The following is a 19,310-nucleotide window of genomic DNA, read 5'->3' on the forward strand; positions in this document are numbered from 1 at the left end:
AAATTTTGACTTTTGAAAAATTAAAAGAAGAGGAACAAATTAAGTTGGAAGATGTGATGTCACGCTAACATCGTGATAGATGAATAAACTATTTAAGGAGTGGGTGCTAACAATTAGCAATATACATTTTATATCATAAATATTCGGTTATTCCAATAAAGATTTAATAATTATTATCATATAAAAATATATTATGTTGATCATTAATAAATTATAAGTCTTAATTTTATTTAAAATAAAAATATTATCTTTATTTAAAATATTACAAAATAAATAAATTATATTTTTTAAATAAAATTGATCATAAAAAAATATTTTTGGTATCTTAACGAGAGTAATTGCCTTCAAGTTTCACATAATGTAAACTATTTCGATCTGAGTATACAAAACAAGTCTGAAATTTTATTTCTTTGTTCTCTTTAAAGTCCAAACCCACACCCTACACACGTTATTAGTGTCATAAGCCTCACACCTTGACAAATCCATGATCAAATTACATAGAAAAAGGACATATTTATTTATAATATTTGTCTAACATCATGTTAACATACTCCAACCACTAAATCAGAGTACATTAAACATGTCTCCTTCAATGGACACTAATTTGCTTAACATCCTTTTTTTGCTGCTGAGTCCTAGGAATGGTAATAGTTAAGACACCATCCTTCAACTCTGCCTTAATCTCATCAGCTTTAGCATCATCAGGCAAAACCAAATTGGTATCATAGTAGCCATAGCTACTTGAAGACCAATACTCATCATCATCCTCCTCTTCTTTTTCTTCCTTGTGTTCACCCTTTATCTTTAGCACACCATCATCAATGGTGATCTTCACATCCTCCTTCGCAACTCCGGGCATGTCGTATCGCAGCTTGTAGTGGTCGTCGCGCTCCCTAACTCGGCCGGTCAAGGACCATGGTGTCAAGTTCATGTTGTCAAATAGCCTGTTGATGTTCTCACTTGCTTGCATCAATGCATTTCCAAGCCCTGAAGGGAAGAATTCTAGCAACCAACCAAGCAATATTCATGTTTTCTTGTGTTTCAAGTCATCTACACATTTTTTTCCTTTTAATAATTTAACACACAACTAGAAATTCATACGTAACGACTTTTAACTATCAATTTCACGTCAGTTTTAGCATCGAATTTCACTATTGATATAAGGCAATATTCAATATGATATCAATATCTCTAAATAATTTGTGTTATGTGTATACCATTTGCCTGGACCTTCTCCCACCAGATGATGACACAGCTATCTCATTCCCTTCAGATTTCTCACTTGCTGTTGCTGATGAACTTGCAAACCTTCTTCTTAATAACTCATTCCCAAACCTCCGTGATGATGAAGAATTAGCCACCCTTTCTTCAACCTTCTTCATAGCCAAACGTGCCAAAGCCATTTTTGCTAACTATCTATTCTTGAATACAAATGGTTTTTGTTTTTGTTTTTGTTTTTGTTTTTGTTTTCCTCTAATTTGTCTTGTTTTCTGTTGTTATATTGAGGGATTTAAATAGTTGCCTTTAGATGCTTATAGAACTCTCTAAGAGATTCTACCACACAATAGCAATATAGAACCGTCTCGAAGAATTTTCACACTAGTCTTATCTTAATTATTAGTAATAGTTTGTCAGAAAAAAAAAATTATTAGTAATATGTTTATTATACTCATGTTGATATTAGTTTCGTATGTATTGTTTTTATATTAATAGTTTATTAAAAAAAATAATTTATTAATGTGACTAATTTATTTATTAGAAATACTATATTTTCTATTCAAGTAGAGTAGAGTGTTCGAGATGGAAAATGCACCAGATTCCATGTCTTTCGTGACATGTAGAGAAAGAACTAGACGCTTTTTTTTTTTTCACTAAAATCTATTTATTGGATTTTTCAGAAACACCAGTTACCTCCACTTGCTTTTGGTAAGATAAATTACATTCCCTTTATTAAAATAAAAAAATCTTTGGGCCAGGCCCAAATAGATACATTTTCTACACCAAAAAAATTGAACCAATTCTCATTGTCTTGCATGATGATTAAAATCTAATTGAGTAAAGTGTCATTTTTGTCCCCATCGTTACAAGTTGTCTCTAACGTTTCAAACGTCCTATTTAAGTCCCTAACGCTTCAAAATTGACTCAATGTTGTCTTGCTGTTAGATATCCGTTAACAGAATTGACGACGGAACAAAATTGAGACGATTTTGAAATGTTAGGGACTTAAATAGGAAAACGTTGAGGATAAAAACAATATATAGAAATAAATTTTAATTTAATTTTATCCTTTAATAATATCAATTTTTTACTATACATAGTATTTAATTATTTTTTAATCACATTTAAATAAATTACACTTAATCATATTACTTTCATTCTAAATAAATTTATTTTTTATAATTTTGCTCTTAAAAATTTTTACTCATCATAAAATATTTGTAGAATTACTAGTACATAAAAAAAAAATTAAATTAAAATTTATTTTATGTATCGTTTTTGTCCTTAATATTTTCGTCCTATTTAAGTCCTAACGTTTTAAAATTGTCTCAATTTTGTCCCGCCGTCAATTCTGTTAACGGATCCCTAACGGCAGGACAACATTGAGTCGATTTTAAAATGTTAGGGACTTAAATAGGACGATTGAAATGTTAGAGGTAACTTTCGGACTTACCCCAAACGTTGAAGACAAAAATGATACTTTACTCAAATCTAATTTAACAAAAGATGGAGCAAATGTTTGCATGCTATCATCAACATCAAAACTTGCCTCTAGATACCAAAGACACTGCCAGAATCATTCAACTAAACAAGAGAAAAAAGTATAATACAACTTTCTACGGGATTTGATAGAGAAAAATTCCCTCCAAAAATTGGCATGTTGAAAATTTTGATATACAAACTGCATTTACTGCCAATCTTCCTCTTCCAACTGAAGCATATAACTCATTATTTCAGGGACTTAACCAAATAGGCGGCGCAACCTCAATCTTCGACCGGTCAGTCGTATAGGCCTTCCTGTTCCCAGACCTCCACAAGAAAATCTACCATTTCCTGTCAAAATTGGTGTAACCAATGTAACAAATTGTTATCAGCTAATCAAAATTTCACTTGAAAGTTCCTGATGCTTTAGAAGTTTGGGCTTACTGCAAGAGAGACGGGCTGCCGGAACGGCTTGCTGGTTCCTAATAAACTCTCATATGTGGCATTCCAACTGCAAAGCCAAAAAATGTTGGCAAGGCACAGACAATGAGTTCTGATAAGATCAAGAAACAAAGAAGGAAATCACAATTACTGACAGAAGATAAAGTTCATCATTGGTCACTCATGGGCATCATATTAGACCAATTTGAATAACTTCTGCAATACGCAACGCTAGCATGGTGTGTTGCTGTGTGCCATAGGAGTTTCAGTATAGAATAAAATGATTTTCTTTCTTCTCTATGGATCTAAGAAAGGTAGAAAAGTAAACTCATTCCAATATTATCACACAAAGAAGTATAACAATATGGATCAATGTGCAATAAGATTGGCAATATGGTACAAAAATCAGGACAGAGGAAGGAATATAACATACCAAGATCCTAAGATGAAATTATAGAAACAAGCAAGATGAAATGGACTATGGACCCAACAATGTAATTTACCTCAATTTAGGTTCACGCAATTGTTGTGATCGGTTCTCAGGTCTTTTATCTCCTACCCAACGTTGCCGAGTCTGATTCCAGAGAATAAGACCTGAAACCAGAAGTATTTTCATTAAAATACATAATGCTAACCAAAATTAGGAGTATTTTGCAAATGAGGATACTGCATTACTGTTCAAACTTCAAATAAGATTCTTGAATAATTCAATTTAGCCAAAGTAGCAACATAGTCTAACCATCCATTAACAGACTCATTATGTGTTAGCTTTAGCATTGTTGGAAAACAATGTCTTTGGTTTTAAAGAATAAAAGCTCTGAAGAAATACCATGATTTACAAATTCTTCAGGGTTACTGGTCTTGGAAGCACTAGGCAGAGCCACAGGTAGGTTTGTCGTACCAATCGAGGACATGCTTCGTTGCGACTGACCAATACTATTGTCTATGTCATGTGTGCTGGTGGTCCAGAAATCCTCTGAAGAGGTAGGTCTCTTTACCGACTCTGCGGTACCTTGATTTTGCAATTCATTTGATGGTAAATCGGTTGTAGTAACTACTACAGGCTTTCTATAGCATCCCACACAAGCACTGCACTGTTTCAATTCATTTCAGTTATGCACCATATAATTATACTCATAACATTCTCTCAAAATCGATTAGCACACAATGCAATCTAGTCATTCTAATTTATAACTTCCAGATCCATATAACCAATCATCAAATTTATACTAAAACGTGTAAATACACAAAGGACAACTAGTCTCTGCATAGCAATAAGATTGCTGTCTTGTGACTTGAACATCAAATTCTGAAAGCAGCCTTTCAATTTGCATAATCAACTATATTGAGCCGACTTTTCTATATATACAGAAAATCACAAGAACAAACATAAAAAGTTCCCCATTTTCAACTACTTGATATTGTTTCTGTGGTTGGTATCAGATTTTGTCAGGAAAGAAAATGAAAATTCCACTTATTAACAATTGGTTTCATCACATCACTAATCTGAGTTACCCTATTTCCAGAACAGAAATGCTGGCATTGGAAACAATAATCCTCCTTGATTCCAATTCATCAAATTCACAAAAAGGAAAAATTATCATAAATCCACATGATTATCAATGAATATAATGAAAAGTAGAGATACCCATTTAGGCATTTAGCATAAATCTAACTGAAGGGGAACGAAATTAACTTTCTTCAGATACTATGGTTGGATTGAGAAAAAGAAAAAAAAACATACCCCATAGTATATGCATGCAGTATCTGAAACACCCCAAAAAGGAAACTTTAGAATCAGATCTAACACAATGAATTTGCAGAGATAAAAGAATCCACAGCAATCCTAACAATTCAGGAAGGAAAAAATTCAGAACTTTCAAATAAGAGAGAAAGAAAGGAGTGATTATATAATAAGACAAATGCACAAAAAAATAGGGAAAAAAACCTTTTTTTTAATTTTATTTTATTGTGGCCTTTTCCTTCTGATGTGCAAACACAAAATGGGGATGGCTTTTTTGGATGCTTCTCCTTTTTTTTTTCCTTCGTCCTTTTCCCCTTCTCCTCAGAGAGAGAGAGAGAGAGAGAGAGTAACGTAATGCAAAGAGTATTGGAATAAATTATGCAGCAATGTGTTAATTATTTGTTGTTAAACTGTAATAATGAATTGGATGATGAAGGTGAAGAAGGTATGAGATTTTGAATCAAGATTTTTTTTTTGGGTGTCTATTTTGAATTAAGATTTCATTTGCTTTGTAGTTTTTGCATTGAGTTGCATTAAGAAATTGTTGTTTAGAATTAGATTTGATTTGATTCAACTGCTTTGTTTGTTGCTATTCCTATTTCCCTGTCTTTGTATTCTCTAAATGACTAAATCCTTGTTTGTGAAGTTAGGCTCCTTTTGTTTATAGAGACACGATATTGGGACAAAGACACATAAATATAAAATTGTGTTTAATAAAAGAAGATATAGATAAAAATAATGTGTGTATCTATCTTGATAGAAAAGATATAGAGATAAAAGATACAACTTATTTTTTATTTTTTCTTCTATTATTTTTATTAATTTTTCTTATTTTATTCTTTTTTTAGAAACAAACACAATTTTAACTTTCCTCGTTAAAACAGTAAATTTACCCAATAGTTAGATAATTTAATAAATTATATTAAAATATTATTTAATAATTTTTAATTATTAACTTTATAAAAAAATAATTGTGTTTAAATTTTGACCTTTAAATATAATAAATTCGAATTAACTTGTAAATTATACTATTGAATATTCAGTATAAGAGAAACGAATTAGATGGTAACAAACAAAAATTGTGTTTGACTGAGTTTATTTATTAATTATCGATTTTTTTTATTTTATTAGACAAAATTGCTGTCTATAACATATAAACTTAGTATCGGCTAAATCTGATCTTATCTATAACAATATATAAAGTCAATACAGAGAGTTGACCATGACTTTGGTGTCCAATTTTTTTGGACTATATTAATCCTACAATAAACTATTTAATAAAGCAAATTATAAGGACAAAATAGACATAAAATTTATTTTAAAAAATCTAATAACTTCCCACTAAAATAAAAACAGTTTTGTTACTTCTATTAACTTCCCACTAAAATGAAAACAATTTTGTTACTTCTATAAATATAACAACGCATCTTCCATTGCCTCCATTCACTGCAGTTTGGATTTTACTTTTCTATATTTGTCTTGCTGTTCTGTTCTTCTCCTTTCTTCAACACTCTCGCCTCCATCCTCTTCCATTGCAGTTGCAAATTTCATTGAGTTACTACTTTTACGCATAACATTTACTTATATCTCTTCTCTTTAGTTTACTTATCTAATTTATATTTTCAGTCATTTCTATGCTTTTTTAATTTATTCCCAACTTTTGACGTATGAAAATAGTACTGTATCTCCTTTTATTTTTATCAATTTAATGTAAAAAAAATTAATTTTTTTTGTCTTATCAATTTGATGCAGAAAGAAAACAGTTTCTTTTTATTTGATATCTGTTTTTATATTTTTATATGTCTTTGACTATTAATAATTGAATGAAAAGTTTCATAAATATTTTGTTAATTATTTTTAAATGCTTTGTAATAATTTTTTTTTAATTTTCTAAAATATTGATTATGTAGAGTATTATGTTCGAAACTTGAATACATAAATATTTACTTTAAAACTAAATTAAATTATTAATTTTGTCTACCACAATATTATTTTTTATTAATTATTAGTTTGACAGATAACACAATAAATGTAGCAATATAAAAACTTTGTTAATTGATTACATGGCTCATGAGTTAGACAAATAAAGAGAAGAAAATAATTATAAAGGTTGAAATAATAAAAAATGTATAACATAATTTTTAAATTGTCACATTTAAATGTTATTATACGTAAATCTAATAATTAATAAAAAATAATATTATCTAATGTAAAATAGATTAAAAATAAAAAGAGATTAACAAAATCAATTAACAAAATTCTAAAAAATTAATTAACAAAGTTTTTATATTGCTACATTTGTTGTGTTATATGTCGAACTAATAATTAATAAAAATAATATTATCCAATGTAAAATAGAATACAAATAAAAAAAAAGAAGTTAACAAAATATGTGTGAGAAATTTTCATTCTACTGATAGGTGTAGGCTTATTTTTATCTTTTATATGTTAATTATGTGACAAATAAATAATATAAAATTAACTAATTTTTTTGCAATACAATTTAGGAAATTAATAAATGTCAACCATAGTACTCTATATAATTAAATATTAAATTCAGTACTCTACATAATTAATAGCTTAGATAGTTTAGGAAATTAACATATTAATGTTTTTAACGAATGTTTGATGGGTGCGAATTTTCTTGCGTCCTATATATATGCCAATCAAATAACTTAGCCAATATGTAAAATAAATAATATTGTGGTAGACAAAATTAATAATTTAATTTATTTTCAAAATAAATATTTATGTATTCAAATTTTGAACATAATACTCTACATAATCAATATTTAAAAAATTAAAAAAATATTATTACAAAGTAATTTAAAAAAAATAAGTTAACAAAATATTTATAGAACTCTTTCATTCAATTACTGATAGGTAAGGACATATAAAAAACATAAAACACATATCAAATAAAAAGAAACTGTTTTCTTTCTGCATCAAATTAATAAGACAAAAAAAATATTTCTTTCTACATTATAATTGATAAAAAAAGACATAGTAGTATTTTCATATGTCAAAATTTGAGAATAAATTAAAAAGGCAGATGAATGATTGAAAATATAGATTAGATAAGTAAACTAAAGAGAAGAAAAGATATAAGTGGATGTTATATGTGAAAATAGTAACCGCTGTAAGACTAAATGAAATTAACAACGCAGTTGATGAAGGCAATGAAAGAAGACGAAGGCGAGAGTGTTGAAGAAAGGAGAATAATAGAATAGCAAGAAAAATACAGAAAAGTAAAAACTAAACTACTAAAAGGATAACGTACTCAAAACAAAAGGATATAAATTAAAATTAATATAAGATTAAACAAAATATGAACATGATAAAAAATGAAGACAATGACAGAACAAACGATATAAACTAAAACTAACATAGAATTAAACAAAGCATGAAGATATTGATAGAACAAACGATATAAACTAAAACTAACACAGAATTAAACAAAGCATGAAGATGATGAAGAATGTGAAGATATTGATATTCATACCAGTCCATTTTCTTTTTATTTATTAGTAATTTACAGACTTTCTTACATTTTTTAAAACTGTCATTTTAGCGGGAAGTTATTGGATTTTTCAAAATAAATTTTATGTCTATTTTGTCATTATAATTTAGTTTCCAAAATAGTTTATTGTAGGATTAATATAGTCTAAAAAATTGGACACCAAAATCATAGTCAACTCTCTGTATTGGCTTTATATATTGTTGTTAGACGTATAATATATATATATATATAGAAAAAATAATAAATTAAAACTTACACGGCTCATGAAATAGAAAAATAAAGAGAAGAAAATAATCATAAAGGTTGAAACAATAAAAAAATGTATACCATAGTTCTTATCTTGCCACATTTAAATATTATATGTCAATCTAATAATTAATAAAAAATAATATATTATCTAATGTAAAATAGATTAAAAATAAAAAAGAAATTAATAAAATCAATTAACAAAATTCTTATTTTAGGTCGCCAAATTATTTGAAAAATCAATTAACAAAGTTTTTATATTGCTACATTTATTGTGTTATCTGTCAAACTAATAATTAATAAAAAATAATATTGTGGTAGACAAAATTAATAATTTAATTTAGTTTTAAAGTAAATATTTATGTATTCAAATTTCGAACATAATACTCTACATAATCAATATTTTAGAAAATAAAAAAAAATTATTACAAAGCATTTAAAAATAATTAACAAAATATTTATGAAACTTTTCATTCAATCATTAATAGTCAAAGACATATAAAAAAATAAAAACAGATATCAAATAAAAAGAAACTGTTTTCTTTCTGCATCAAATTGATAAGACAAAAAAAATTATTTTTTTTTACATTAAATTGATAAAAATAAAAGGAGATACAGTACTATTTTCATACGTCAAAAGTTGGGAATAAATTAAAAAAGCATAGAAATGACTGAAAATATAAATTAGATAAGTAAACTAAAGAGAAGAGATATAAGTGAATGTTATGCGTAAAAGTAGTAACTCAATGAAATTTGCAACTGCAATGGATGAATGCAATGGAAGAGGATGGAGGCGAGAGTGTTGAAGAAAGGAGAAGAACAGAACAGCAAAAAAAATATAAAAAAGTAAAATCCAAACTGCAGTGAATGGAGGCAATGGAAGATGCGTTGTTATATTTATAGAAGTAACAAAATTGTTTTCATTTTAGTGGGAAGTTAATAGAAGTAACAAAACTGTTTTTATTTTAGTGGAAAGTTATTAGATTTTTTAAAATAAATTTTATGTCTATTTTGTCCTTATAATTTGCTTTATTAAATAGTTTATTGTAGGGTTAATATAGTCCAAAAAAATTGAATACCAAAGTCATGGTCAACTCTCTATATTAGCTTTATATATTGTTATAGATATGTATTTATATTTTAATAAATATTTTAAACCAATAATTAACTTTAATAGTTAATTTTACTATTTCAGTACACACATAACACAGCCATTAATTTTTGTTACTTTTCGTGTATACAGAACTTTCACGAGGGTGGGGGCATGGAATTTCCAGAATTTCATCGTTTGGTTCGTCTAGAATTGATCGAAAATTATTTAGATTCGAGCTTCGTAATGGACGTACTTCAACATTGTTGTGTACTAGAATCTTTCCAAATTCATTGTTTGGAATATCGGAGGGTACGATATAACTACTCTGTTCTCTCAACAAGCTTTATCTTCAATATATCATACGTGTATTTGAGACTCTTGAAAACTTTAAATAATTTGACATGTTTAATTAAATTGTTTATTATTTAACCAGAGAACAAACAAACAGTAGTTAACTTCAATCTAAAAACAAATAAATTTAATCATTCACAATTTTTTAAATTGTTTTTTAATCTTTTTTCTTTTTTTTTTCTTTCAACGTCACAATTTCATTCACCACAATCTCCTCTAGTCACATCAAATTTTAAACCCTAAATTCAATTTCTAAATTTTAGAAAACAATTTTATTTTATTTTATTTTTAAATATTTTTTATTTGAGTTTTAAATATTTTTATTGTTTTTAATTTTATATATTTTTTTAATGTTTAATTATTATGAGCTGATATTCAAATTTCTTAGATGAACTAATGTTATCTCTCTAAACTTTTTCAATTACTTAACATAACATATATTATTGTATTAACTACTTCTTAACTTTTATCTTATAAAAATAGTATTCATGTGAGTAACTATTTGTTAATTTAATTTTTTATTATTGTTGGCAGAAAAGAAAACGTACTTGTTGGACACAGCCAACCGTTGCTCCTTCTTGTGTTGAATCACACTTGAAAAACCTTGAATTTAGAGGATATTGTGATTATGAGGAAGAACGTACACGTGTCCATGATCACATTACATGTGTGAAAAGAAACAATGCAATAAGAGAAAATTTTCACACATTATAGTGTAACACAAAAAGGTAGTCCTAGATAGCCATCCACTTGTGAGAACTAAATTTAGTAATAAGGGTCATTCTTCACATGATTTTTTAACTTGCTAGTTATTACACGTCTCGTCGCTTATTTTATTAAACCACAAAAAAAGTTGAAGAAAACATAAACAGGGTAGTGTTTTTTTCTAGTCTATATTGAATATATATAATAAAGAATCGGAAGAATTTATGGCACAATTTTTATTTATAGTATGCATAAAAAATATCTATCTATTTATATGACTTAAACGTTAAAATTCTTATTAAAAAATAAAAAATATTTATCATCTCTTGTATAAATAAAAGTGTTAATTAATAAAGTACCAACGTAAAAGAGAGAACACATGCAACTTATAGGACATATTTTAATTTTTTTATTTAATGTAAGAAATTATATATTCCATCTTGTCTTTCTTTTGTCACTTTTTTTTAAAAAAAAACATGTTATCATTTTTTTATAGTTTTTTTTTCATATTTCTTTTAAATTATTTTTTCAAAAACTAACATATTTTTTACGGGTAAGCACGGCAGCGGTACTTGATTGTCCGTTCGAACTCAAACCGAACCAATTAAATTGGTTCTAAAACCAACGACTCTCTCTAATAATTGGTTCGGATAACGATTTTGAGATGCAGAATTCGAACCAAAAAATATAAATATAACGACTAAGACCGCAATGAGGACCCTTTCTCCCCAAGTGGAGAGCTTTTGTTGCCTATTCAGCGGGACTGTCTTTCTTAAGCAGTTTTTTGTTTTTTTCTCGTTCTTAGTTTTTGTTTATTTCTTTTAAGTCACCAAAAAGAATCCGAACCAACCCGTAGACCTGATCATATATTAATAAAATAAAAAATAAAAATTTAAAAAATATATATGCCTTTTAATATGTTTGAATTTTAATATCTTTAATGTTTAATACGTTTAGATTTTAATGTATTTAGTTTTTAATGTATTTGGTGTTAACATGTTTGGATTATTTCTATTAATGTTACATATTTATTGTACTTACAGAATATTTAGGATAAAAATTTTATTTTTTTTTATGAATTTCTGTTTTATCGGATATCTAATTATCCGAACGAATCAATTTATTTTTAATCGATTTGGTTTAGTTCGGATACACACAAAAAATATAAATCTAAACCAAATCGAACCAATTATAATTCAATTGGTTCGGTTTTAATTTAACCTTAAATCTAAACCAATTTGACTCGTGCTCATCCTTAATATTTTTTTTAAAGTAATCCCATTTTATAAGAATAAAAAAAGTTATATATTGAAACTACAAAGTAAAGATATAAACATAACATTATTGTTTAAGCTTCAAAAATGAGAAGACATGAATCATACTTTTGTACATATGTTGAGTACAATATCCCATATTTTAGGCTTAATATTCAATAACATATCCTAAGGTCAAAAAATACGGGGAGGGAGGGGGTTAGGGAATAGTCCATTTAATCTCACCATAAACTTGGCCGGAATAAATTCATTGCATATTTAATTATGTTTTTAAATACTTATTTAGTATGGTACCATGGAAACTATGTGAGGCTCATGCACTAAATTCGTTCTTGATATTTTAAGAGCATTTCTAATGGTGAAGAAATGAAAAATTCGTTTACTGTTTGTCTGATAAAAAATGAAGAATTTGTTTACTATTTGTCTGACAAAAGATAAAGATCAACTTTTAAAGTAAAATAAAAATGAGTTCCAGCACATTTTTCAAAACAAGTAAAGAGGAATTTGATTTGTTTTCATTTTAATCAATAATATTTCAACATGTGGCAATTAAATTAAAAAAATTAAATAATATGGTATTAATATAATAACTAACGTTACATAATATGTTAACCATACATATATTTAACTTTACGTATATAATTAAATATTATAATTATTTATAAATTAAATATGATTTAAGTATTTAATATAGTTATTTAAAAAATCATATTAAATAATTAAATTAATATTGAATATTAATTATATATTTATATTAAATTAGTTGTTGTAAAACTAGCCGTTGCAAAATTAGTCGTTGGAAACTAGTCGTTACTATGTTACCGTTATTATTAACAAATTAATATTTTGTTACTCTATATATACCACTTAGATACACTTCTACTCTCACACTTTCTACTACTCTTCTTCATCTTCTTCCAAGTTTACAAAATCAAAGTTCTGATAATATTATTTTTTTTCGAAAGAATGGATTCAAACCAACTCAACTCTTTCTTCAATTATTTACAAAACTTTTCTCAAATTCCAAATACCCAACAATCTCAAATCGCAAACTCTCAAGTTCCAAATCAAAACTTTACACTACCGAATACATTTCAAAATCCAAATCCAGAAAATCTTTATAATTTCAATTTTCAAGCTCCTTATAATAATCAATTTCCTATATTCCAACCGCAAAATCAAAATTCACAAATACCACGTTTTCCATTTTCATCTATATTTAACTCTTCTATTGAAAGTGTTACTCCAACTTCCTTACCATTTCCAACTCAACTCAGTGCATCAAGACATAACTCATCTGGTGTTGGTGGCTCTTCTAACCCATCCTCTCAGACTCATATACAATCTAGTTCAAATTCGCAATATTCAGATTTTGCCAACCCTCGTGGATTAGATGCTATCGACCTCAATGATGATGATATTGAAGATCGGAGGCAAGATAGTATTTAACACTGGCATTGGAAAGAGGATGAGATGTTGATCAGTGCATGGTTAAATATTTTAACTGACCCTATAGTTGGTACTAATCAAAAGGAGAAATATTTTGAAGTCAAATTCATAGCTACTGTGTAGAATTTTGCTCCGACATGACAAGGGGGTTGTTTCATGTAAGAAACGATGATATAAGATCAACAAGGCTGTTGCATAATTTGCTGGTTGCTACGATCAAGCTAGTCGAAACATAAGAAGTGGTTCAAACACTGATGATATAAAGGAGTTGGCCTATAAACTTTATTCCACAAATTATGGTAAAAAATTCACTTTTGAGAGGTATTGGAACATGCTTCGGTTTGAGCAAAAATAGAAAAGCCAACTACCTACATAGAGTGGCGGCTCGAAGAGAACCAAGGTTAGTGCAACTGGAGTATACTCATCCTCATCAAACCCAGAAACACCGTTGGCTGACGAACCCAGTGTGGACTCTCCCGTTCGCCCACAAGGATCAAAGAAGAGCAAGCGAAAAGGTAAGAGAGAAGCACAAATGTCTGAAAATTTTAGCGAAAAGAAATCATCAGTTGTTAAAAAATTATCTCTCATGGAAGATATTAAGAATGTTAGAAAAAAGGAACTAATGGATAGAAAAAAGAAAGAGAAGAAGAGAGAAAACATAGAACAAAGATTATGGCAATCAAAGAGAATGAGTTACAAATTCAAGCGACAATGAAAGAACAAGAATTACAAGCTCAAGCGGTAATGAAAGAACAAGAATTACAAACTCAGAGGTACATTAAAGAAATGGAGATAAATACAAAAGAAAGGAAAATAGAAAGAATGGCCAAGGAAAGGGAAAGGGAAATGTATATGCAAATACTTAATGCTAACACGTCTACAATAAGCGAAAAACGACGAGCTCTTTATGAGATTGCATGTGAGAAAATAATCGCCAAGTGGTTTACTTAATGGTTCCTTGTATTCGTAGAGTTATGTAGTATGTTCTTATTTTTATTGCGTATTACTGGTATGTGATGTAGTTTGTTTTATTTATTTCTGATGTAATTTTTTAAGTTAGTCAATATTATTGTGCCGTTATTATTCATGAAAGTGGTCGTTGCAAAACTAGCCGTTGAGGAGTAGGTACTTATTGTAGACACACTTATAAATATCAACTATCAATGACTCTGCAACTCCACTTCAACTCTTCTTTCCCACCTCGAAAGAGAACTAAAAATTATATTTCTAGATATGGCTAGAAATTTTGATGATATGTTTAATGAGGTTTTGTATGGCAAAAGAAGACAGCAAGATAACACACTCATAGATAATTGGATCGATGAGTGTTTACTCGAAGATTCAGAAGAAGAATATATCGATAGAAGCTCTATTCCAACTCCTCGTAGATGGATCAACAGAGATAGAGAAGCAGGACATGATCGCCTTTTCCAAGATTACTTTGCAGATGAACCGGTGTATAATGTTGACATTTTTCGACGGAGATTTTGAATGAGAAGACATGTGTTCCTTCGGATAGTAAACACTCTCTCAAACGTCTATCCGTATTTCCAACAGAGGGTTGATGCAATTGGAAGAAGAGGCTTGTCATGACTCCAAAAATGTACCACTGCGATACGGATGTTAGCATATGGCGTAGCAGCTGATGCTGTTGATGATTATGTGCGCATAGACGAGAGCACTACAATTGAATGCTTGAAAAAAATTGTTGAAGGTGTCATTTTGGTGTCCGAGGATGAATACTTGCGAAAACCAAATTCAAATGACGTACGACGCCTACTACAAATGGCGGAGGGTCGTGGCTCTCCTGGCATGTTGGGTAGCATTGACTGCATTCATTGGCAATGGAAAAATTGTCCAAAGGTGTGGAAAGGTATGTACATGAGTGGTTATCGTGGGGTTGCAACCATAGTACTTGAGGTTGTATCATCTTCAGACCTTTGGATATGGCATGCGTTCTTTGGAGTTTCTGGTTCAAATAACGATATCAACGTGTTAGATCGTTCTCCAGTGTTCGATGATATTCTAAATGACCGTGCTCTAGAGGTAAATTATACTATTAATGGTAATAATTATACTATGGGATACTATTTAGCAGACGGTATTTATCCTGAATGGGCCACATTTGTCAAATCAATCTCAAAGCCACAAGGGGAGATACACAAGTTATTTGCACAATACCAAAAGGGGCAAAGAAAAGATGTGGAGCAAGCATTCGGTGTGTTGTAAGCACACTTTGCAATTATACGTGGTCCAGCTCGCTTTTGGAAAAAGAAGAAGCTTGCCAACATAATGAGAGCTTGTATTAAATTACATAATATGATTGTTGAGGATGAAAGAGACACTTATACAGGAAATTTTGCTCAAGACTTAGAGTATGATGATGTTGAAAATAGCTTATCACAACCTCAGCTGGGAAAAGAAGATTTTACACCATACCATCAATTTCTCCAAAGAAATGTCCAACTTTGAAATAGGCAGCAACATAGACAATTGAAAGAGGACTTGATTGAACACATATGGTAATTTCACAATGCTTGTTGTCAACTATAGAGCTTAATTATGTTTTTCTTTGTATTAAGTAATTTTACAAATTAGTGTAATCCCGGATTATATATTGTGTATTATTGTTATATATGAATTTATTTAATATTTATATCTTTTAATAGTGAATTATTTTTAAATTTATAAATTTAAATTATATTATTAAAAAAATTAATTACATTAATTTTAAGTATTTTAATTAATTAATTACGTGGGACCACAACAGAAACTAAAGTTAGTTCTTCCTAATGGAGAAGAGAGAGATACTTTGAGTTTTTATTTATTGTTTATGACGCAAAAGTTGATATGGAGTTACTTTTTATGACAGGTAGGCCATAAAGAATAACTGAGATGAGTTCTCTACTGGAAATGATCTAATGGTATGAATTACATTCCTAAAATTGACAAAAGTACATCATATTAGTTCCTGATCCATTTTTTATTAAAGACGTGAACATGGCTTGATGATGTAGAATGTTAGTGACATGTGTCACTCCATGGTTTGGCCACGTGTAATGGTATGATGATATGTTGATCGGTAACACATAGTATGTTGATGTGGACAGTTGTGCCACGTGTCGCAACAGTAATCGTTCACGTGTCATCCGCTATGTCATCATTGTAGATGTACCAAATTAGTCCCTCACTTTACATTAAGGTAGCGTTTGTTTTGAGTTACTGAGATAGAGACTGAGAGACCGAGACTCAGTATCGTGTTTGTTAGTTCAGAGACTGTTACTAAAATTTCTGTCTCTGTCTCTAAAATTTCAGTATTTCAGTACCTCCAAAAAGTAGGGACACAGGGGACTGAAATTTTTAGAGATGGAGACTGAAACTTTAATAACATTTTATACCTAAAATACTTTCATTTCAATTAATTAATTCCAATTTTACTTTTTGTGCAAATTAAATTAGAGTTTCATTCTTGTTTCAATTCATGTCTCCTATTTTACACCAAACAGAATACTGAGATTTATTTCAATCCTTGTCTCTTAGTCTTTATCTCTCAGTCTCAGTCTTTCTGTCTCTGTCTCTCCACCAAACGCTACCTAAGTGACTCATTTTAGTCCCTGAAGTTGAATGTCGTGCACCAAACTAGTTTATTCACTAGTTTTTTCTCATTTTCTTTCTATAAATTTAAAATTCTCAATATCTTTGAATGCATTAATTTCAATTCTATTTTTTACATGTTATTTAAATACAAGTGTTTTTATAAAATATTTTTTTCTTGCGGATACCGCCGTTTTGGAGTTGACGTGAAGACATTTCAAGTATTCGCACTACCATCTCCGACCTCTTTCGTCTAGACTGAAGAGGTTGGAGATGGTAGTAAGGGTGCTTGAAGTGCCTTCAGTCTAGTCCATATATTTCATAAGAACAAAAAATGTATTTTAATTCTTGATTTCTTGTTAAAAACACATGTTTTTTTATTAAAAAATATGTCTAATCAATCATATAATTCTTTTTTTTATAATAACATACTTATATATTACAAAATTTATCAATGTTAAATTATTATAAAAAAATATATAATTAAAACTAAAATCATAAATTTTTTTTATAAAAGTACTTGTATTTAAACGATATATGAAAAAATAGAATTGAAATTAGTGCATCTAAAATATTAAATATTTTAAATTTTTAAAAAAATAAATAAAACTAGTGAAGGGAATAGTTTGGTGCACGACGTTCAATTTCAGAGACTAAAACGAGTTATTTAATGTAAAATGAGGGACTAATTTAGTGTATCTACAATGATGACATAATGAATGACACGTAGACGAATAATGTTGTGATACGTGGCACAAACGGACACGTGGCCAAATAACATTGTGACACGTGACACAACCATCGACATCAACATATCACATATCACCAGTCAACACATCATCATACCATTACATGTGGCTAAACCATGGAGTGACATGTGTCACTAACAACCCACGTCATCAAGCTATGTCATCACGTCGTTAATGAAAAATGAGTCAGGGACTAATATAGTGCACTTTTATCAATATTAGAAATGTAAGTGGTGCAATAACACTGCAATTATAATTTCAAAAACATTTTAGTACACCTCTTAGAGACCATTTTGAAGTTTAATTCTGCCAATATATCCATAGCAGAGATAATAATTTATAAAATTAATGTATTAAGCTACATATTAAACACATTCAATGAATTTTCTCAAGAATGGTAATGCAATTAAATTTGATGAAAGGTTTGCAAGAAAAATAAAATCAAATATATGAATTTAATTTTAATATATTAATTATATAAATTATTTTATACATTCATTTAATTATATTTATTTCTCTAAAGACAATAATTTTAAAAATGTTATTATTTTTAATATATTATAATACACAATTAAATAAATACATAAAAAAATTTATATCATCCCTTCATCAAAATTATATATATACCTAACACCCTTAATTAATTTGTATCAGTGTTTATATGAGTTCATAATGATGTGAGGTCCATCATAAAAATCTAAATTCCAATATCCCATTCGATGACCACATACACTTCTAGAACAACTAGAGTAATTAAGCTATATCCATACACACAAATGACAAAAATATTAAATAGTGTACTATCTTTATTAATATTTTTAACTTTTTAAAACCATATCTGTTGTTATAGAGAAATACTAGTTCATTCAAATTTATTGTTTTGATTATTATTTAGTTATTAACTTAATTTTTTTATTTTAATTTTTTAATTTAATAATATATTTTATTCTATATTTTTAAATATTAATAATTAATTAATAATAAAAAAATAATAAATTTTGATAACCTTTTAACATTTCTCAAGTAATAGTATTATATACACTAATATCCTTAATACTCCTCTCTTCAAACTTATTAAACAATCAAATTTATTAAATTATCTAATCTAATAACAAAGGAAAATGCTATTTGTATACTAAAATTAGTCATTAAAATTAGTTATTAATATATTTATATATAAGTATATATGTGATTTAATTTATTTTCAATGTGTATTTATATTTTAGCATATATTTTATATTAATGACTGACTTTAATAATTAATTTTAATGTACACATAACATAATCTAACAAAAAATATTAATTATACATAAAAACTACATATGAATTTTTATTTATATAAATATACATATTTTCCAAATAAATCTTCCTACTTACATGCAAAGCTTCGCAACTCTTCCCATTCACTAATATCTATATTTATATAAATAAAAATAAATAGAAA

At 28.2% G+C, this 19,310-nt stretch overlaps 2 protein-coding genes and 1 pseudogene across 4 annotated transcripts; 1 reads left to right on the forward strand and 2 right to left on the reverse strand.

The window, feature by feature from the left end:
• Positions 1 to 418: 418 nt before the first annotated feature.
• LOC107472819 (26.5 kDa heat shock protein, mitochondrial) lies at positions 419 to 1,452 on the reverse strand. Its single transcript, XM_052257199.1, has 2 exons — positions 1,218 to 1,452; positions 419 to 1,024 (listed from the first exon to the last, which is right to left on the reverse strand). Exons 1-2 carry the CDS (start codon positions 1,401 to 1,403, stop codon positions 590 to 592), a joined length of 621 nt encoding a protein of 206 aa, XP_052113159.1. The 5' UTR covers positions 1,404 to 1,452; the 3' UTR covers positions 419 to 589.
• Positions 1,453 to 2,781: 1,329 nt separating this feature from the next.
• Positions 2,782 to 5,464, reverse strand: LOC107472688 (uncharacterized). Of its 3 annotated transcripts, XM_052256975.1 has the most exons (6): positions 5,090 to 5,464; positions 4,886 to 4,987; positions 3,971 to 4,230; positions 3,645 to 3,735; positions 3,145 to 3,253; positions 2,782 to 3,051 (listed from the first exon to the last, which is right to left on the reverse strand). In XM_052256975.1, exons 2-6 carry the CDS (start codon positions 4,888 to 4,890, stop codon positions 2,998 to 3,000), a joined length of 519 nt encoding a protein of 172 aa, XP_052112935.1. In that variant the 5' UTR covers positions 4,891 to 4,987; positions 5,090 to 5,464; the 3' UTR covers positions 2,782 to 2,997. The 3 variants fall into 3 exon arrangements, with proteins under 3 accessions (XP_052112935.1, XP_020990344.1, XP_015947678.1); XM_021134685.2 differs by lacking the exon at positions 5,090 to 5,464 and having other exon boundaries at positions 4,886 to 5,048; XM_016092192.3 differs by lacking the exon at positions 5,090 to 5,464 and having other exon boundaries at positions 3,145 to 3,211; positions 4,886 to 5,044.
• A 9,292-nt stretch (positions 5,465 to 14,756) lies between these two features.
• Positions 14,757 to 15,752, forward strand: LOC107472820 (uncharacterized; annotated as a pseudogene).
• The last annotated feature ends 3,558 nt before the right edge of the window (positions 15,753 to 19,310 follow it).

Source organism: Arachis duranensis, chromosome 2 (assembly GCF_000817695.3).
Source record: "Arachis duranensis cultivar V14167 chromosome 2, aradu.V14167.gnm2.J7QH, whole genome shotgun sequence".
NCBI classification, from domain to species: Eukaryota; Viridiplantae; Streptophyta; class Magnoliopsida; order Fabales; family Fabaceae; genus Arachis; species Arachis duranensis.